Source organism: Sorex araneus, chromosome 8 (genome assembly GCF_027595985.1).
Source record: "Sorex araneus isolate mSorAra2 chromosome 8, mSorAra2.pri, whole genome shotgun sequence".
NCBI lineage: Eukaryota > Metazoa > Chordata > Mammalia > Eulipotyphla > Soricidae > Sorex > Sorex araneus.
The window spans coordinates 1,236,591-1,257,381 of record NC_073309.1 but is presented as its reverse complement, the minus strand read 5'-3'; the positions used below and the strand labels follow the sequence as shown (position 1 = coordinate 1,257,381).

General features: G+C 70.5%; 1 protein-coding gene across 2 annotated transcripts in view; it reads left to right on the top strand.

Moving 5' to 3' along the window:
- Nucleotides 1-20,791, top strand: part of GSE1 (Gse1 coiled-coil protein) — a 133,165-nt gene that overhangs the window by 78,479 nt on the left and 33,895 nt on the right. Inside the window, exon 1 of one of the 2 annotated variants that reach the window (XM_055145056.1) lies at nt 20,345-20,525. The exons of the other annotated variant lie outside the window; for it this stretch is intronic. Within the exon in view, the coding sequence (XP_055001031.1) occupies nt 20,489-20,525 (37 nt within the window). The 5' untranslated portion in view covers nt 20,345-20,488. Of the gene's footprint in view, nt 1-20,344; nt 20,526-20,791 lie in introns of those variants that run through there. 2 annotated transcript variants of the gene reach the window in all.

Sequence of the window (20,791 nt, the reverse complement as noted above, 5' to 3'; positions counted from 1 at the left end):
CCAGGGCCACCTGTGCTGGGCGCGGGACAGCCTGGTCCCTCGAGTGCCCTGGGCGTGAGTGAGGGCTGGGCGCTGAGGGACGGGCCGGCCCGTCTGGGGCCACTCACTGTCGGGGCTCCGGGTCCAGGCGGGAGGAGGCGGGTGGGCGGGTGACCTGCTTGCAGCTTTGTCTGGGCCGTCGGGGAGAGGGGCATGCAGGGCGAGGCCGTCCCCTCCAGGCCCCCCGACACCCCGTGCCCGGGACCCCCATGCCCGGGCCCCCCGACACCTGCGCCCGGCCAGCCAGCGCGGGAGGGGGCGTGGGAGCAGCGTGGCCGCCGGGCGGTTGGTCGAGCCCTCTCGTGGAGGCCCCGTGTAGAATGAAAAGCCTTTGATCACGTTTGCGGCCATTTCCAGCCGGTAAATCAATTTGGATCGAGCTGGGCGCCGGCCCGGCTGGTCGGCGTGTGTATGGTGGGATTCAGGCCGGCCGCGGGCCCGCCCGCTCCTCCCGCAGCTGCAGGCCTGCCCGGTGGTTCCTGCGGTGGGGCCCCCCCCAACCCGGCAGCCCCTCCCTGCTGGCAGCTGGCCGCGCGCGGAGCCCGGTGGGGGAGGGGCAGAGCCGCCTTGGCTCCTTACCCGGATTTGTGGCGCCTGGGGGACGCATTTGAAACGCACGGCGGCCCCCGCAGCCGCGTCCTGGGAGACAGACAATGAGCGCCAGGTCCGAGAAGCCGCACGCAAGGCGGCACTTGGCGGGTGGCCAGGGCCCGGAGGTCTGGGCAGAGGCCGGGGCAGCCGAGGCGGAGGGGGGTGGGCGCTGCTGGGGCAGGTGGGCTCACTGGGCACTGCTCAGGCCCTGGGCCCCCACCCCACCCCGCCCCCAGCTGGGCCCAAGTAAACAGGAAGCGCCTCTGCCCTGCCTCCCTCCACTCCCCCCCCACCTCCTGCCTTTCTGCTGACCAGGTGACCCCCGTAGGACATCCCGTTGGGGCCCTGAGGGTGACCCCAGTGGCACGTGCCAGGCCAGGAAGAGGCCGAGTCCAGCTGCCCCCCGGCTGGTCGTGTCCAGGCTGTGCCGTCCTCAGCCTCGGACGCCTCCCTGGCCGGGCTTCCCTGCTGCTCCCCCGTGCCCCCGCGGGCAGCGACCCCCTTGTCCAGGGCCTCCCGGTCTCTGCTCTGCCCAGATCACACTTCTCAGCTGAGAGTGTCAGCGTCCGGGCCTGGTGCCAGGGTGGTCAGGACTGAGGGGCCTTGACCCGGGGGGGGGGGGGAGGCTGCACACCTGGAGGGCTGCCTGGGGGCGGCAGCACGAGACTGGCCTTGGCGCAGCCGACCCAGGTCAGCCCACGGCCAGGAGTGATCTCTGAGCACCACCGAGTGTGGCCCTGGGCGGGAGGCAGGAGCCTGGGACCCCAGTGTGGACCCCTGAGTCCAGGCGCATGCAGGGGCCCCCGGGGTGGGCCCGTGAGCCCGGCTGTGGCCCCTCTCACTGACACGGCCACCGGCCCGGCCACTCCCTGCTCAGGACCCGGCCCGTGACGGCCCCTGCTCGTCCCGTCGTCCTGCCTCTGCCCGCAGGGCCGGCGCCTGCTGTCCTGGGCCGGGGGCCTGAGGGGCGGCCTCTGCCCAGCCCGGCAAGGACTCGCCCCCGCGCCCCCCGCACTGGGTCAGTCAGACCCACACCCGCCACTCCGGGTGCTGCGCCCTGGGCTTGGGCGGGGGGGCCGGAATCTCAGTCTGTCCCGGAAAGCTGCAGCTCCGGAGCAAGGTGGTCTGGGAGTTTCCCCGGGTCTCCAGGACAGAGCCGGGGAGGGGCGTGTGTGCACACAGACACACGCAGACATGCACAGACACGCACAGACATGCACAGATGCACACAGACATGCACAGACACGCACAGATGCACACAGACACACGCAGACATGCACAGACACGCACAGACATGCACAGATGCACACAGACACACGCACAGACACACACACAAACACACAGACACACAGATACGCACAGATACCCACTTACAGGCACACACGGATACTCAGACACACAGATGTGTACACAGACACACACAGACACGCAGACACACAGATACACACAGATACCTACTCAGGCACACACGGATACTCAGACACACAGATGTGTACACAGACATGCACAGGCATGCACACAGATACCCACTCACAGACACAGATGTGTACACAGATACGCACAGGCATGCACACAGACACGCAGACACACAGATACACAGATACCCACTCACAGGCACACGCGGGTACTCAGACACACAGATGTGTGCACAGGCATGCACACAGGTGCACATACCGAGACAGATACAGGCACAGACACGCACAGACACGCACACAGACGCGTGGCTGCACACGGCAGGCTAGCTGGGGCGGGCTGTGCTGGGGGCAGCCGGCTGGGGGCCCCGGGGCGCAGGGTCGGGGCTCATCCATCCTCTGTCCCTGAGCCTCCGCCACCTCATTCGTCAAAACCCGGGCGACACCTGCCTCCCGGACGCGGCCCTGGAGGTCCATCCATCTTCCCCGAGGCCGCTGCCTGAGGCGTGGGGGGGCTGCAGCCGCCTGCGGAGGCCCGACCCGGCTCTCAGGGCGAGAGGCCCCTCCCGGGCAGCCGCGTGAGCCACCGTCGCGGCCGAGTGCCCGCAGGGACCCTCGAGGCGTCTGGAGGCTGCTGGGCGCCAGGCGGGTCAGCCTGAGGCTAACCGGTGACTTGGCCTGTGTTTCCTCCTGGGTCTGGACCACACCCGGTGCTGGGGGCCACGTTCCCGCCCAGGCCACGCTCTGGACAGGGTTCCTGCAGGGCAGCAGCGGGACGGGAGAAGGGGCTGTTGGGCAGAGCGAGTTCCCTGGTGGAAGGTTCCGGAGCCTGTCGGACTGTCTCAGGGATGGCTCCCGGGGAGTCCGCACGGCCCCGCCTCCTCCCAGTGGTCACTTCCCTCAGCCCTGCGGGAGGCCTCAGCAGGGTGCGGGTCCTCCTCGGGCCTGGCTGGCACCGGGACCCGGTCCCCACGGCTGTGGGACGGCCCAAGCTGCGGCCTCGGCCCCCGTCTTCTCCGTCCGGGGCCCGTGTGGTCGCTTCTCTCCCCTGACCAGGCCAGTGGCCGAGGGAGGGGCTGGGGAGGGGCTGAGCCTGGCCGGCCCCCAGCACAGCCCTGCTGCTTCCAGGGTGCCGCACACACGTGCCCGCAGACACGGAGACGCGCCGCACAGGCGTGTGCTGGCACATGCCCGTGCAGTGCACTGTGCAATACACCGAGGAGCACACGGATGTGGATATGCTTTGGGGTATACACGTAACACACCGCACACAGACTTACAGCCACATACACATGCGAACTCAAGGGCACACACATGCCTCACCATGCACGATACGTCTGTGCTCAGCACATGCATTCATGCACAGTGGACACGGAAACGCTCCTAGACGCGTGCATACATACAAGCTGTCATGTGTGTACACGCGTGTGTGGGTACATGTGCACATAGATATGCATAGACTGACATCGTGTGTCTGTGCGTGTATTCCTGCGCGAGCACATGTGCGCCCGCCCCGTGGGAGGCGGGAGTGCGATGCCCAGGCCCTTGCTGAGGTGCCCTCGGCCCGACGCCCACGTGCCTGGCGAGCAGGCCGGCGAGGGTCAGGCCGCGCTTTGCGGGCTGGGGCCAGCGCAGGCCCGTCTCGGCTCGGCTGGGGGGCAGCCAGCTGGCCGGCCACCTGCAGGCACGCTGCCCGCACGTCTGCCACGGCGGTCAGGGCCGTCGGCTGGCCGGTCCAGCGCCAGGCACGCGGGCAGCAGGGAGGGCGGGAGGGGCAGGGGAGCCGGCAGGAGCCCCCGCTCAGTGAGAGGGACTTCCCTTTCCTGGGCAGGAAGCCACAGGGGGGCAGGAGGGGCCTCAGGCTGGTCTGAGGGGCCCTGCCTGGCAGCGCTTTACTGGGACAGCTGTGCCAGGGGCCGGGGGTCCGTCTGGGGCAGGATTGGCGCCTCCCATGTGCCCTGGGACGCCGTGGCTCATGCATGTGTGTGTGTGAGCTGAGTGCATGTGTGTCTGGGCTGTGAGCCTCCATGGCTCGTGTGTGTGCGTGTGTGTGTGCGTGCGTGTGTGTGTGTGTGCGTGTGTGTACGTGTGTGTGCATATGTGCGTGTGCGTGCGTGTGTGCATATGTGTGTGTGCGTATGTGTGTGTGTGTGCGAGTGTGCGTGTTTGTGTGTGTGCATGTGCGTGCGTATGTGTGTGTGCGTTTGTGTGTGTGTGCGCGCGTGTGTGTGCGTGTGTGTGCGCGCGCCGTGCCCCCTGTGCGGCCTTGGGCAGGTGAAGGAGGTGGACAGGCTCCTGCCTCCGCCCAGCCCCTGGCCCCTCCCGTGCAGGGTCTGCCTTCCGGAAGCTTCCGCCCACAGGCCGACCACAGAGGCAGTGTGGGGGCTCTCGCCTCAGGCCCGCCCCGCCCCACAAGCCTCTGGAGGAGAGATAAACAGACCCTTGCATCCTGCGCTGGCTAATTTGTTTTCAATAGGGTTCAATCAATTACCTGGGGGTCCTGGGAGGGGAAGTGCAGTAATTGGCTGGAATAAATCACTGGCTTCAAGAGCAGCCTCTCCCCTGGGACCCCGCCCCTACCCCCCCAGAGTCTCCGGAAACAGGCGCTGCCCCGCCCCCATCCCACGGGCCTCCAGCCCATTCGTCCTCCACTCGGGCTGCCACGAGGCCCAGCCGGGGAGGGGACAGGCCCATGCCCCCTTCTGGTCAGTCCTTCCTGCGTCTCCCGGGTTCCGCCAGTGCCCAGAGCCCTGGGCTGTGGCCGCCCTGTCCTGCTGCCCTGGCCCGGGGCGGCGGCCAGGCTGGCAGACGGACGGACGGACAGGCTGACAGGATGTCTCTTGGGGCCGGGCAGGCCTCGGTGCACCTGGCGGCAGCCCTGTCCGGGCCCCCTGGGTGCAGGGCGTCCCCTCCTGCCAGGGTCTGGGCTGGGGGCGTGTGTACGGGGGCGGGTCCCGGCAGGGCTCTGGGGAGGGTCTGCCCGTGCCAGGGGCACTGCAGGAGTGGGGCCAGCAGTGGTTCAGGAGCAGTGATACGGTGTGGCAGGTGGCCAGGGGAGGGGTAAACTGAGGCCCAGGGGCGCACCAAGGGAGGAGGCTCCCAGGAGCCCTGCACAGCTGCCAGGCCTGAGGTCTGAGGTCCAGGGTCACCGAAGAATGTGACCCGCTGAGGCTTCCCCCTGCGGCCTCCCCCACTTTACAGACAGGGAGACCGAGACACGACAGAGCGTCTGAGCCCCGAGTTCTGGGTGCCACTGAGCTGCAGAGGGGGGTTCCAGGCCAGCCCTGAGTCTCCATCCTTGGGGCCATTGCGCCCCCGAGACTGGAGATGTAGACAGGGGCCAGAGGTCACATCGTGGCGTGGAGCTGGGTGTTGGGAGCAGCTGGGCTGCAGTGCAAAGGTCCTGGGGTCTGAGCTCACCAGCCGCTTATTGGACCCTCCCGGGTGAGTCTGGCACCCGGGGTGCTCGTGGCTGCAGCTGGGCCAGCGAGAGCAGATGCACCCACCCTGCCTCCCTGCCCGAGGCCTGCCTGCCCCAGCCCGCTCACAAATCACGGCTGCCTAATGAAGCGGGGCGCCCGGAAGGAGGCCGCCCGCTCGCTCCGAGCCAGGTCAGAGCCCCCGCGAAATTACAGCTGTAAGACACGGCAGGGGGAGCGGCCTGTGGCCCGCCTGTAATTACGGCCACGAGCGCTGATTGCCGCAGTCCAATTAATTAAACACGGCAGCGACCCGCAGGACGCCCCCTGGCCTCCGCCCCAGCAGTATTTTTAACCTTAACTGTCGGGGCTGCGCTTAAATTTCCTATCTGGGCAGCAGCGTCACGGGGGAGCGGGAGCCGGGCAGAGCAGCCCGTGACAGACCCTGTAATTAGAAAGTGTCGCGTCCCCTCCGCTGGTCTTTAAAACTGTCACTCGATGCCGACTATCATTACCGTGAACCTATTAGCAGCAGGTAAATAACAGGCTGAGCCGCGCGGGCGCTTAATCAGGATCCGCGCGAGACGGACACGGGCACGTCAGGAGGGGTCAGCCGGCGGGCCGGGCCTCACTGCTGACCGCACACCTGCTCCCTCCCGCCGCCCCCTTCATGCTGACCCCCGGGTGGGTCTGGACAGGGCCCCCGGAGGCCTGCCCTGAGCGGGCGCCTTCTCTCCTAAGAGGCCGGTCCACCCGGCGTGAAGGTGGAACCCCGGCCTGGCCCCCGGCCCTCCCGCAGATCTGGCCCTGGAACCCGGGGCCACGGGAAGCCTGAGGCCAGTGCAGAGTAGGGGGGCCTGGAAGGGAGTCTCGGCCGCAGAGGACTGGGTGGGCAGTCAGCAGCCCCCAGCCCCCCACAGCATGACACACACACACCCTCCCTCCCCAGCACACAGTGCCCGCACATGCAACTCGCACACATCCGTGACGTCCTTGTGTGCACACGCGTCGCATCTGCATGCACACATGTTTGAGCCCGTACGTATGTCTGTGTGCAGACACACACATGCAGTCCACATTGTGTCTACGTGCACACTTGTACATACATGCACTCCACATGTATTTACATGCACACACTTGCACATACATGTAGTCCACATTGTGTCTATTTGCACATACTTGCACATACACACACTTCACATGTGCCTACATATGCATACATACACACACTTGGACATGTATGTAATCCATACGTGTGTTTACATGCACACATTCGCATATACATGTAGCCCATACATGTGTCTATGTGGGTACATATACTTGCATGTATATGCATGCCCACATGTGCATGTGCTTGGACACATGCATGTGTACACATGCACACATGCTTGAACACATGCATGTATACACATTTGAACATGTGTGCATATCTTGCACACATATGCCTGCCCATATGTGTTCACATGCTGTCCTACCAGCCCGTGCTGTTGGGCTCTCTGGGGTGTTCATTCATTCACTCACTTGTTCCTTTGTTCATTCATCTCCCGTGAGCACCCCCCACACAGGGACCCCTAGGCCAGTGCTCGTGATACTGGGTAACCCCCGGCTGTGGAATCTGGGGCCGTGGTGTCCGGGGCGCCTGGGGGCTCTGCCCGCCCCCCCCCCCCCCCGTCCACTCAGCAGGGCCGCCGCTGCCCTCACTCCCGTCTCCAGTCTGGAGACGCAGCTGTGCGTGTGACCCGCCCGGGCCCGTGTCTCTGGGCTCTGGGGCCGATGTTGGGGAGGGGTGTGGACTGGGTCCCGCCTGACCTCCCCCAGGACCCCCGCCCACTCAGCCCCTCGGGCCCTGTCCTGGGCTGCAGCACTGGCCCTTGGCCATGCCCACCTCGTCCCCTCAGGTGCCCGCAGCTGGGGGGTGCCCTGGTCAGCCCCGGGACCGTCCAGAGCGGGGGTCTCCGGGGAAGCATCAAGGCGGGGCCCTGGGGGTGCCCGGGGCTGAGGGACAGAGCCGCCCACGGGGCCTTGGGCCTCTGAGTCCCGAAGGCTTCCTGGGCGTCACGCGTGCTGTGGGGGTGCCGTCAGGGCAGGCGTGTGGGCGCAGGCCCGCGGGGACCCTGGCGTGACGCTGCCATCGGGGGCACTGGGCCAGACCCAGGGCAGCCCCTGGGCTCTCCCGGGCGCATGCGTCCAGGACGGGCCGTGCCCGGAGCCTGGGCAGGTGCCCCTGGGCGTGCGGGCGCTTGGGGAGTGTCGGGTGAGCCCCCCTCCTGGCAGCCCCCCGACGTGCCCCCCCCGACTGTCCCCTGGCAGCCCCACAGGAGCCGCCTGCACAGGGACGGGGAACTGCACGCCCCCCCCCCCCCCCCACGGACAGATGCCTCCTGAGCTTCACCGCCAGGCCACCACCACCAGGAAGCCCACGGCCCTGACACTGCCAGGCCATCAGCCACGGGGGCCCACGGTGCCAGGACAGGGGTGTGGGGCTGAGCTGGGGGGGGGTGAGTGTGAGTGGAGATGTGTGTGTGAGTGGTGTGTGTGTGTGTGCGAGGGTGTGAGGGTGTGCGTGGGTGTGAGTGTGCGTGAGAGGGTATGAGGGGTGAGTGTGCTCAGTGTGTATACATGCATGCGGTGTGTACATGTGTGCTCACAAGACTACATGCATGTGCTTAGTGTGTGTGCGTGTGTGCCGTGTCCCATGGTTGTGTTCACGAGCTGCATGCATATGTGTGTGTGGCAGGGAACATTCTGGGAGCTAATCAAGAGCACTGTCCCGTGAGCTGTGGGCCTCGGGGCAGCCAGCGCCGTGCTGGCCGTGGGGGTGTAGGGGCCTCGGGCCTGGCTGGTCCTTCCCCCTCTGTGGCGGCAAATGGCTGACTGGGCGTGTCCCGCCGCCTGCTCTGAGCAGCTGCGAGAGCTGCTTCATATGGACGTCAGCTACCACACGTCACGAGCAAAGGGCCCCTCGCGCCCGCGTGAGCCCACTCGGGAGGCGTGGGGGCCCGGCCTGGCACTGCAGGGGTGAGGCCAGAGGGCAAGGGATGCGGGCAGTCTGCTGGGCACGCTGCAGGGCCCACCGCAGGCTGGGCTCGCACCCTGGCCAGCCCCTGCCCCGGCGCCTGGCCTCTTGCCGCCGCCCTTGGCCGGGCCCGGGGGGGTGGGGCACGGGGCCCTGGGCCTGCGGGCGGGCGAGAGTGGCCCCTGCGTGTCGGCGTCTCCCACGGCTGTGGCTCTGCCTGCGGCCCCCCCCCCCCCGCCCAGTGCTCCAGGAGCAAGGGCTGCGCCCTGCAGGCCCCTCACACGGCCCCCCACCTGAGAAACCGGCCTCTCCAGTGCAGGGGGGGAGCCCACCCCCCCAGCCCAGGGCGAGGCCGCCCCCACCGCCCGAGCACTCTGCCCTGGAGTCCGAGGGGCCCCCTCAGCGCCCACACCGTGCCCCGCCTGCCCGCACCGTCCACGCTGCTCTGGGGGGCCGGGCTGGCCCACCCCCTTGCCCGCCCGCTGTGCTCTCGGCTTGCCCAGACGGCCAGCCCGGCGCGGCGCCAGCTCCGTGCCCGCCGGCCCGTTGCTCGGGGAAGGCCCCGCTGCCAAGTTCATTACGGGACAGAGATTTCTCAGGCCCGGCGCCGAGCTGGCCCCGAGCCCCACCGCCCGCGCCAGGAGCTGCAGCCCCCGGCCACCACAGCTGCTGCCCCGCGCCCGCCCCAGGGAGGGCTGCCGTCAGGGGTGGGCGCCTCGCTGGGCCCACACAAGCGTGCTTGCACGTTCCTGCATCTCTGGGCCCACGCGCATGTGCTCACGTGTCCCTGTATGTCATGGTCCACACGTACGTGCTTGCACGTTCCTGCATCTCTGGGCCCACACGCGTGTGCTCACATGTCCCTGCAGGTTGTGAGCCCATATGCATGTGCTAGTGTGTCGCTGCAGGTCATGGGCCCACACACGTGTGCTCGCTTGTCCCTGCAGGTTGTGAGCCCACACGTGTGCTCTAGCATGTCCCTGCAGGCCGTGTGAGCACACAGCCAGCGGAGCTCTGGGGACTGTGTGTACCACTGTCACGCGGCTCACAGCGGCTCCCCCCACCTCTGGGGCCTCGGGCAGGAGGCCGCGATGTTCGGGAGGCCTCACGCAGCTTTTCCCCTGGGCTGGGCACCCCCGGACACGGGGCTGTTTCCTCCCTCTGCTGAGGTCAGAGCGGCCCCCCGTGCGTCCCCCACTGGGCCTGGACGCCTCCACTCGGGACACGGGCGCAGGGCTGAGCGGGAAGGGGGCACGGGGCCCGCCTCACGCACGCACGGCACCTCAGTTTCCCCATCACGGCGGCAGCCCCCGCACCGCCCTGGGTGCGTGCGTTGCGGCCGGCCTTGCCGGGAAAGGTGCGTCCGTTCTCCCCCCGTGGGCAGATGCGTGCGACCGACCACACAGCCTGTGGGGTCCGAGACCCCAACCCGCCCTCCCATGGCCCCGCAGCCCCCGCAGGGCTTCAGGACCTACTGCACAGCCGGGGGGCTGAGTCCGGACCCCCCGGCCTGCTGCAGGGGCTCGTGTATCATGACAGCCCCACCTTGGGGGGAAACAGAGGCCCCACAGCGTGTGACTGCGTGTGATCATGTGTGACTGCGTGTGGCCGTGTGTGACTGCGTGTGATCATGTGTGACTGCGTGTGCCCGTGTGTGTCTGCGTGTTGCGTGTGTGCAGCTGTGCGTGTCAGTGTGGCGTGCCGCCCCCACTCCCCCAGGTGGGCGCCCGCCGGCCCAGAGGTGTGGGACGCTCTGGCCCAGGGGCTGATGAAACGCGGTGGGCGGTCTTGGTCTTGGTCTCAGGGGGCCTGTGAGGCCGCGTGGGGCCCGGCGGGCGCAGGGCGGCGCCCCGGCCACCGCCTCCGACTGCCATCCCGGCCCCTGTGCCGAGACCGTCCTGGGGGCTCTGGCAGGGGCGTGGCCGCTGGCCCCCAGGGACAGGGCCTGCCCGAGCCCCTCACGCCAGACACGGGCAGACAGGGGGCAGGGCCTGCCCTGGGGCCTGCTGTCTGCCCGGGGCCAGGGCAGGACTCGGTGGGGGGAAACTGAGGCAGCCGCCCTCGGCACAGCTGGTGCCTCTGCCCCGTTTCTGCCCCCCGAGGCCGGCGCTGCCATTAGTGAAGCGGAGCCTCGGGCTAATGAGGGGCCGCCCCCCCCTCCCCGCCCCCCAGCACACAGTCCCCCGGGCCTGCTGTAAGCCGCCTCAGGGTTGCGTCAGGCGGGCACCGCTGAGCCCCCACCCGGGCGCGAGAGCTGCAGGGAGGGGGGCTGGAGGGGGGCTCGGGGGGAGGGGCCGGATCAGCGCCCAGGCTGGCATCACCACAAACCGCCCTCCGGACACTGCCCGTGTGGGTCTGCCCAGGAGCTGACCTGGAGCTGTGACCCCGGAGGGCCCCCCCGCCCCCTCCCCCACCCCCTTCCCCCTGGCCCCCCTCCCGAGGGCTGCTGCGGCCCGAGCCCTCAGTGCACACGCAGAGGTGCCAGCCGGGGTGACGGCGTCCAGCCCGCTGTCCTGCTGGGGGCACCGTGGCGGGTGGCAGGTGTATGTGGGGGGGGGCTGGCCCCCTGCTGTGTTCTGAGCACGGCCGGAGCGACAATGCGCCTCGGCGTCTGTGGGCTGAGCTGGGCGGGTGTGGGCCGTCCACACGCTCCGCTGAGCAGCGACAACACAGGCTGAGCAAAGCCACCGCGACATGCGCGCAGCCAGCACGTGCGGGCACCTGGGCGGGCACTGCCCTCTGCCTCCCAGTGGGGCCTGAGGTGGGGCCTGGGCTGGGGTGAGGCCGGTGCTTCCTGGAGGACCATGTGCACACGCACACACAGACACACACAGACACACACACAGATACACAGACACACACACAGATACACAGACACAGACACAGATACACAGACACACACAGACACACACAGATACACAGACATACACACAGATACACAGACAAGACACACACAGACACACACAGATACACAGACACAGATACACAGACATACACACAGATACACAGACACACAGACACAGACAAGACACACACAGACACACACACAGATACACAGACACACACAGATACACAGACACACACAGATACAGACAAGACACACACAGACACACACACAGATACACAGACACACACAGACAAACAGATACACAGACACAGACACACGTAGACTCACAGACACACATAGATACACACAGACACACAAACACAGAGACAGACACAGACACACACATAGACACAGATACACACAGACACACATAGATACACACAGACACACATACATGTGCGCTGCTGGGGCGGGGCTGGCCCTGGCCCCCCAGTGATGGGGGAGACCCCCGTGTCCCACCGGGCGGAGGGGCGAGGGCCGGAAGCCCCGCCAGGCATCAGCGCAGTGGTCCTGCAGCGCGCGCGCCCCGTGGCAGGGTGGGGAGGGCAGGAGAGCACTGTGAGCCGGTCTGGGGGACAGGGGCACTGCCGGAGCCCGGGGCAGTGCTGGCCAGAGAACTTACGTGCCGTGGGGACAGCTGGGCAATGTTCTCCACACAGGGAGTTTCTTTGCTGGGCCTTGGAGGTTGAATAGGAGTTCTCCTGGCACTGGGGAAGAGAAGTGGAGAGAAGTGGAGAGACTGTGAGGCCAGAGTGACAGGGCAGCGGGGAGGGCGTATCCTTGTGTGCCGCCAATGCAGGGTTGGTCCCCGGCACCCTGCAGAGTCCCTGAGGCCTGTCGTGACCCCCGAGCCAGGAGTCAGCCCTGCACGTGGCCGGGTGTGCCCCTGCACAAAACAGTGTGTGCATGCGTGGAGCCCCGTGCAGGCGGCAGCCCGGCTGAGTGGGCGGGAGGCGAGTGGCCTGCAAGTTCCTCTCTGACCGCGGGCGCCAGTGCGGTGGCCGACACCAGAGCACTGAGCCGTGAGGGACCCACAGGCAGGCGGGAGAGGGCGGCCCTGGCAGCCGCGGCCCGGGGGAGGCGGGAGGGGATGGGCGCCTTGGGGGGGCGCTCACAGGGTGGGGCCATAGGGGCGGGCAGAGTGCACAGCCGGGGGTCCGAAGCAGGAGCTGGCAGCAGGGGGCAGAGGCCTGGCCACTGCCGGGAGTGACCTCAGGCTGCTGTTCTGAGAAGGGCCTGCAGGGGGCGCCACGGCTACCGAGTGAAGCCGAGGGCCGGGGGCCGGCCGGCTGGGCGTGAGGAGGCTGGTGGCGGCCCGGGGTGGGCGTGGAGTCCAGTGGGTGGCGGCTGGCTCGGGAAACTGCAGGGTCTCTGAGGGCAGGGCAGGCGGCTGCAGGCGGCCCCCAGCCTGGACAGAGCTGTGGGCAGGCTGTGCCCTGCTGGGCCGTGTATCCGGCCCCCCCCCCATGCCAGTGCTCGGGCTCACTCCTGGCGGGGCGGGGGGCCCCCCGAGGGGTGCCAGGATCAGGCCGGGCCGCTGTGTGCCAGGCCGGCCTCCCGCTGCCCTTCCTCCCGCCCGCCCCCTCTCTGAAACAGACACACTGACTCCCAGGCGCTGGGGTCTGCCCCGCGTGGGGGCTGGGGCCCCGGGGCCGCCTGCCTCCTGCCTCCAGCTCGGCCCCGCGCCTGGCTCCCGAGGCCTGCACGAGCGTTTAAAAGGCTGCCGGGATATCGATCGCCCTCCCTGCAATGGATTACCCTGGCGGCCCCAGGACCCGGCGGGGGGGAGGGGGGGCGGGCGGGGCTGGCCCGGCCCTGAGGCGGCTTCTCGGGGCCAAAGCCGGAGAGACACTGGGGGGGGCGGGGGCTGCACCTGCTGAGACCAAGGCTTCCCGCCCTTCGCACACGCGGGACCGGCTGCTTCAGGCGCTGAGTGGCCGGTGGGTGCCCCCCACCACCCCCCGCCCCTGCCTGAGCCTTGGGCCGCCCCATCCAGACCAGGCCCCAGGGGACCCCAGGCCGGGCGGGGTGAGGACGCGCCCGCCTGGGCAGCTGGACCACTGCCTCGGACCCCCAGAGAGAGCGGCACACGCCCCTCCAGTGACCCCGTCCTGGACAGTGGGTGGCCTGCAGGGGGGCGGGGGGTAGGCTTGCACGGTGACCTCTGACCCTTACCCCAGGCCTGCCGGAGTTGGGGTGCCTGCGGCCCCGGGAGCCCGTCCTCACGCACACTGTTCCCCAGGGCCAGGGCAGGACTCGGGCACTGTAGGAAACGGGGCGGGGGCTCCGGCCCCCAGGACAGACCGGGTGGCCCTGGGCCCGCAGACAATGGGCCGGGCGGGCCAGGTGCTGGCCCCACACACGGCCGGCAGAAGCGTCCACCTGCCCCGTCGCCCGCTGCAGCCCGGTGCCCCCGCCCGCCCTGTGTCGGCGTCTGTCTGTCTGTCCGCCCCTCCCCCTCGCTCTGCTGTGGCCCCGGGCCCCCTCGGCACCCGCTGCCTGTCCCTGGGCCCCCTCCCGTGCCTGTGTGCCAGCCCTACGTGCCCTGTCCCGCCTGCCCCCACGCTGGGCTGCCCTGTGACCCAGAGCCAGAGGTCACCCCCAGAGTCGGGCGTGCACCCTGCGGCCAGCTTGCTGCCCCCGTGCTTGGACACAGGCCCGCCCGCCGGACGCCGAGACAGGAAGCGCCGTGGCGGGATGGTCCCCCGGAGCCCGGCGGGCCGTGGGGCGTGGGTGGGTGAAAGGTGACCCCTGATCGGGCTGGGTGGCCGAGAAGGGCGGACTCGGGCAGTGCGGGAGTGGGGCCCGGGTCCCCACCCGCAGGGCGTCCTTGGGGCCCCAGCCACCCCACTGCTGGCACCTGGCTGTGGGACAGGGAGGGGTGGGGGCGCAGGGCAGGGCGGGGGGCTGGGGCAGGGGCTGGGGCGGGTCAGGCTGTGCCCGCCGGCCTTTTCCTCTGGGAGTGAGTGGTCACCTGGGGCGAGGGTCTGGGCCCTGGCCAGGGCGGCTCCTCCCCGTGTCCGTCCCGGGGCCGGGCTGGGGAAGGCCCGAGGAGACCTGGGCGGGGGCCAGGGGCAGAAGGAGGCGTCCTGACCGAGGGCCTGGAGGGCGGCGGGTGGTGGCCGGGGCTGCTGTGCCCAGCCCCTGGGGCCCAGACCCACCCCGGCAGCGTCTGGGGCCACATTCCCTGTCTGGATCACGGTCCAGTGCCAGGCTTGGTCCTGGCCCAGCATGGACACTGTCCACGGCCCCACGCACACAGCCCACACCTACGGCACGCTGACAGGAGTGCAGGGAGGAGGCCCCAGAAACGGGCAGGAGAGGCATCAGGCCTGCCGTGTAAAGGCCCTGTGGCAGGTGGGCTGAGCTGTGGGGCCTCCAGCCAGAACCCCAGGCTGGTCCTCCCGAGACAGGGCTGTGCTCTGGGCACCTCCCTGGGTGCCAGGGGCCCGGACCCTCGCCCGAGGCTGAGCGGAGAGCAGAGCCTCGCTCCCCGTTGCCGAGCGGCCAGCCCTGGAGCTACCTGTGCGGGCGGCAGCCCGTCCGCATGGGGTTTTAATTATCTAAATTATCTAAATCTCGCCCTTGCCGCTGCTTCCAGCTGCGCTGAGCTCTGCAAAAGGCCAGTGGCTCTCGGCGGCTCTGCTGGGGGCCGCGGGCGGGCGGCCCCTCCCGGTGCAGCGCCTGTCACGGGCGCCAGCCCCCCCCCGCCCCCCCCTGCCCCCGCGAGCCCCGGCCCAGGGCTCTGCCCGCCAGCAGGAGCAGAAGCGGGTGCGACTGTGAGCCTGGACCTCGCGCCCCGAGGCCCCGGGTCGGGGGGAGCAGCTGTGCCTGGTGGCGCCCCCAGACCTGGACGGGCCCCGACCACCCCGGGGGGCCGCCAGCCGCAGCCGCGTTCATTAGGCGGGGGCGGGGGGCTGTCGGTCCCTGTGCTGCTGCGCCTAATTGGCCGCTGGCTCCTCGCTACTCCCAGCTGGGCAGCTGCAGCGTGGACGCCGGGCCTCAGGCTGCCAGCTCCGGCCCGCTGTGCTCGCCGCGGCCCCGGCCTCAGGCCCATAAGCACGTAATTGTGGGTGCAGCTAGTCGCGGCGGCTGAGGGGCAGAGTGGCGGGTCACACCTGCCGCCCAGTGCTTCTGCGGGGACAGAGAGGCCGGGTCAGCTCCGTGCAGGCCCCAGCTGCCCACGCAGGAGCCCCGGCCGGCCGTGAGACAGCGGGGACTCGGGACAGTGCTGCGTGCGGGGTACCCCGGGATCCACTCCTGACTGCCCCTGCGTGACTCTCTGCCCTGGGGGCGTGACCATCCCTGCCCTGCAGGCCGCCCGCGGTGCCCCTGCGGCTTGGAGCCTGCAGGGCGGGTTCTCTCTGGGGGCTGCTCTGCCTCTGCCCCCCTGCGTGAAGACCCTGGGCGGTCTGGGACCAACCCAGGTCAGCCACGTGCCGAGCGCCCAGCCCCAGGCCGGCGGGGTGGGCCCCCGGGAGCCCCCAGTGCGGGCGCTGAAGACCCCCTTCCCCCGCGAGGGGCTGCGCGCCGTGCTGGGCTCTGAGAGCCCCTCGTCCCCGGCCGCATGCTGCCGTCCCGGGGACCAGCCGTGGACGCCCCCTGCCCCGCATCCCTGCACTTGGCCTTCTGTGGGCCGGAGCCCCCGTTCACGGGAGCCCTCTGTGGCCTCCGCTGACCCCGGTTCCGCTTCCCTGCTCCTCGGGCCCCCATCCCGTGTCACTTCCTCTGCGGCTGGGGAGGGGGAGGAGGGGGCTGTCTTCTCGCTCATTGGGCTGGGGCCACACCAGCTGTGCTGGGTCTTGTTCCCGGCTCTGTGCTCAGGGCTGACTCCCTCAGGGCTGACTCCCGGCTCTGTGCTCAGGGCTGACTCCCGGCTCTGTGCTCGCTCCTGGCGGACTTCCGGCTCCCAAGAGGCACTGAGGCCGAGCCCGGGTGGGCCACTGGCCCTGGGCGACTTGCACAGCAGGAGGTCCAGAGCACTTGTGCGGGGGGCTGGGGTTGCTGTGGGCAGGCAGTGCCCCAGTGCGGACACTGTCAGGGTGGGCCCCAGCCGGGGTGGCACGCGGGTGGGAGCCGGAAGACTCCCCCGCTCTGTGGGACGCGGCGCACGGCCACGGGCCGCGGGGGCCCTTGGGCACTTCCCATGCGTGGAGGCAGGGCCTGCTGTGGCCTCGGAGCCCTGGGGAGAGCCAAGGGCCCAGCCCCGCGTGCCGGACCCCGTCTGCCTCGGCCCGAAGTCGGGGTGTGTGGCCCAGGGCAGCCCCCCGCGCGCTGGCGTGTCATGATGCGTGGGGACGGCCTGACACCAAAGACTCCACCCCAGCCCTGTGCCCGGCCCCGGGTCGGGGTCCCAGGGCCACTCTGGTTCTGCTCCTGTGGCAGCGTCCAGGAGAGCCGGGCAGGGCGGGGCCACCCCTCAGGCATCAGGGCCAGACCGAGCACTGCTCCTGGAGCAGCCTGCCGGGTGTCTGCACCGTGTGGGGCGGCCGCCGCCGAGTTCCAGGCCCCCAGGGAGGCCCCGGCCCCACCTCTCGGACCCCCGTGCCCTCATAGGCGCCATCTGAGCCCCCACCCAGCCCCGGCCAGCGCTGGCCGCCGAGTGACCCCTGACAGCGGAGGGGCTCCGGGTCTCTTCTCCCTGGCCGAGGCCAGCAGGCGGGGGTCACCGCGGAGCCCCTGCCCGGCAGGGCCCTGTCAGACCCCGCATGGGGGCCTCGGGGACCTCCTGGCCGCTGTGGGAAAGTGACCCGAGGGCGGGAGTGCAGCCACTCTGGCCTGGACCTCACGTGGTGCTGGCCCGGCCGTGGCCTCAGGCAGGGCTGCCCAGCCTCCCCCAGCCGCGGCCCTTCCGGCCTCGGTCCCTCCCTGCGGCCACCCCCACCGTGGCCCGGTCGACGGGAGTTTCTGGCCCTGGTACTCGTGGGCGGCCCGTGGCCTGAGACTGGAGCGGGCAGGGCCCCCCACCCCCCTCGGCCAGCCCCGGGCTCTGTCCCCCGCCTGCCACTCGGGCCTTTCTTCCTCTCTTCTCTCGCGCCTCTTTAATTGGGGGGGTCCCAAGCATCCTCCCGGCCCACGCACTGGCCTGTCCAACTCGGGGGCCCAAGGAGGCCGGGCTCAAAGGTGCTGGCAGGGCTGGGCGTCCTGCGGGGTGGAGCCCAGCGCCCCTCTGGCCGCTGGCCGCTGTGTGGGCAGCGGGTGGGCCGGCAGCACACGCCCCTTTCCCGAATCCAGTCAGGTTCCAAGGCTGGGGGGCTCCTCCCACTTCCAGGGGCAGGTGGACACGGTCTGGCTTGAACCCTGAGCACCCGGGGTCACCAGCTGGACACTGACCCCAGGGACCCTCTGGCTCTTCCCACTGCAGATTCACTTATCTGGACCCCCGACCCCGCACGTCCTAGCCCTGACCAGCGAAGGCGTGTCCACTCCCCGTGAGCTGAGACTAGGGACCCACTCCTTGGCCTCCGTGTCCTGCGCGGGGCGGGCGATGGGCCGTGGGTGCTGCGCCCCCAGACCGGGGCCCGGTGGCATCCCAGAGCCCGGGTGGCTGTGTCCTGTTTTTTCTAGAAGATGGAGCTGCCCCCGTGCCCTTGAGCAGGCGGGCGCGAGGCTGCAGGCTCCCTGGGAGAAGTGCTGAGGATAGCAGCTGGCCGGGCGCTGGCCGCGGTCAGCCCTGCGGCCTCCCTGCCTGCCTCCGCATCCCCGAGGGGAGGCTCGGCCTGGCCCGGGCCGGCCACCGGCGTGGACACCCGCCTGCAGCCCTGCCCTGGCGGCCGCCTGCCCCGTGCGAGCAGGAAGGTTATTTTTGCTGCATTTGGCGGGTGCCCTTGGCCGGCGGGCCTCCACGGGAAGGCGCAGCTGGTCAGCGGCTCTCGGGGGCCCACCTGGGCACAGGCTGCCGACCCGAGCAGACCACAGCAGGCTCCCGAGAGGGAGGGCCGCCCTGGGCATGGACGGTGCAGTGACTGCCGCCCCCCTGCCCCCCGCGTCCCCAGCCAGGCCACAGGGCCAAGGGGAGCAGCCCGGCCCGAGTCTGCTCAGCCTCCTGCCAGGGGGGCCGCCCGCCGCGCACAAGCCTCCCTGGCACCTCTCAGCCCTCCTCCGGGGAACCTGGACCCCAGGTCTGGCCCCAGGTGGGCCAGCAGCAATTAGGGTTTGGGGGAGCTGCCACGGGTGGGGGTGGGGGCACCCCAAGGCGAGGCCCGCGCCCTGCAGCCCCGCTCGTCCCACAGGTGTCTTCTAGAAGGTGGTGTCTTCCTGGCACCGGGTCCCCACTTTAGTAGGGGGAGGGGGCACCGGCAGATTGGGGGCATCCCTCCCTCCGTACCCTGCCTGTGATTGGCCCATAATTACAGGTTTATTGCCTGTACAGCTATTGTGTAATGACATGTTTGCAAATTAATTTTTATGGCTCCTGCCATTAGCATATACAGCGGAGGAAGGTTTAGTATTAATTACTACTGTTGTTCCCGTAATCCGGGAGAATTAAAAACCAATAAAAGAACGACAACACAAACGGGGTAGTTTAGGGCTTTTAAAAATAGTTTTATTTCCAACTCCCCCTCCATACTGCACCTTGCCAGGGGCCCGGGGCGGGGGTCCGCGTCTGGGCGACCCCCAGCCCGGAGACTGACCCTGGGGCGCAGGTGCTGGGCTCCGGCCGGCCGCTGGGGGCCCTGGTCTCCCGGCCCGGCCTCGGGCGGGGTAGGGTGGGGGTGGGGGGCCGGAAACAAAGGGCCAAGGCCGCGACCTCAGGGGTCGCGCCGTCGGGGGCGGGCAGGGAGGGCGCGCCCAGCCAGCCCCGCAGGTTTGCCGCCCAGAGTGGCGCGGGCCCGACGGCGCGACCCTCCTCGGCCCCCGCCCGCCGCCTCCCCGGGACCCGGCGGTCACCTGGAGCGCGCGGGCCGGGGGACGCTGCGACTTTAAGTGGCCGCGCCGGCCACGCGCTCAGGATGTGGTGGGCGGCCGGGCTCCTCCCGCGCTCCGGGGGTCGCCCCCCGCGGACAACCCCGGCCCTGCCCTCCGCCCGCCCGCGCCGCCCCGCGGGTCTCCCGGTCTCTCCCTCCGGTCCCTCGGTCCCTGTCTCCCCTCCCCTCCCCTCCTCCCTCCCTCCCTCCCCGGCTCGCCCGCCCCCCCGCCGGCGCCCGCGTCCCCAAACCCAATTAGGCGGGCGGTGCGCCTGGCGCGGGCGGCGCGGCCGTGCCCGCGCTCTCGGGGCGCATCTGCGGGGCGGGAGCGCGCGGCGAGGGGGGCGCCGGGTCGCCGCCGCGCGCCCCCGCCCGGCCCGGCGCGGCCCCCGCGGCTCCCCCGGGGCTGGAGGCCGGGCGGGCGCGGGGCGTCCGGCCCGGAGCCGCGGCCGCGCGCGGGGAACCGGCTCCCGGCAGGGCCCCGCCCGGCGCGTTCATTAGCGGAGACGGATCTGCTGCCAGGCGGCGCCCGGCCCGCGCGTAATGACCCCGCGTGGCCCCCGGCCGAGGGGCTCCCCGCCCGCGCCGCCTCCCCGCCCCCGCCCGGGCCCGGTGGTGGGACGCCCGAGATAACAAAAAAGGGTGGCGGGTGCGGAGGGGGAGGGGCCGCGGCCTGCGCGCTCCTGCCGGGACTCCGCCGCCGCCTCTTTATTTTCGAGAATCCCCCCGGTACTCCGGGCTGTTTGGGCATTAATTCCCCGCGCCCCCGCCCCCGCGCCGCGCCCCCGCCCGCCCCCGGCGCCCAGGGAGGCGGAAACAAAGCCGGGCTCTCGGCGCCCCCCGCGCGCCCCCCGCCCGGCCGGCCCGAGCGCGCGGCCAGCAGGTCCGCGACCCGCGCCCTTGACGTCCAGGCGCGCGGCGGGAGCGCCGGCCCCGCGCCCCCCGCCCGCCGCGCGCCCCCGCCCGCCTGATTTGCATCTGCGCCCGGGAGGCGGCGGCGCGCGGGGGGCGGACGCGGCGGCGCTCGGGGCCCCGCTGCGGCTGCGCCCGGGCCAGGTGGCCGCCGCTGCCCGCGGCCGCCGCTCGGAACCGCGCCTGCCCCGGCCGCCGGGACCCTCCGCAGCGCCGCGGCCGGCCCGCGCCGCCGCCTGGCCGCCGGCCGAGACCCCCTTCTCCGCCTCGTCCCGCCGGGCCGCGATGGACCCCTGACCCGAACCATGTTTGGACTGAAGCCGCCGCTGTATTACTTACCAGGTGAGGCGCGGCGCGGGCCGGGGCGTCGGGCCGCCGCGGGGCGCGTCTCGCTCCTTTTGTCTGCCCGGCCCGGCCCGGCCCGCCCGGCGCCCCCCGGGGCCGCGAAGTTACTTTCCGCGGGCGCCGCGCCCCGGGGCCCGCGCCCCCCGCCCGCCCGCCCGCCCGCCCGCGCGCCCGCGCGCGCCGGCCGGCTCGTGGCGCGCCCCCGTCCCGCCGGGCCGCCCCGACGCCCGGTTCCGCCGGCCGGGCCGGGCCGGGGCCGCGCG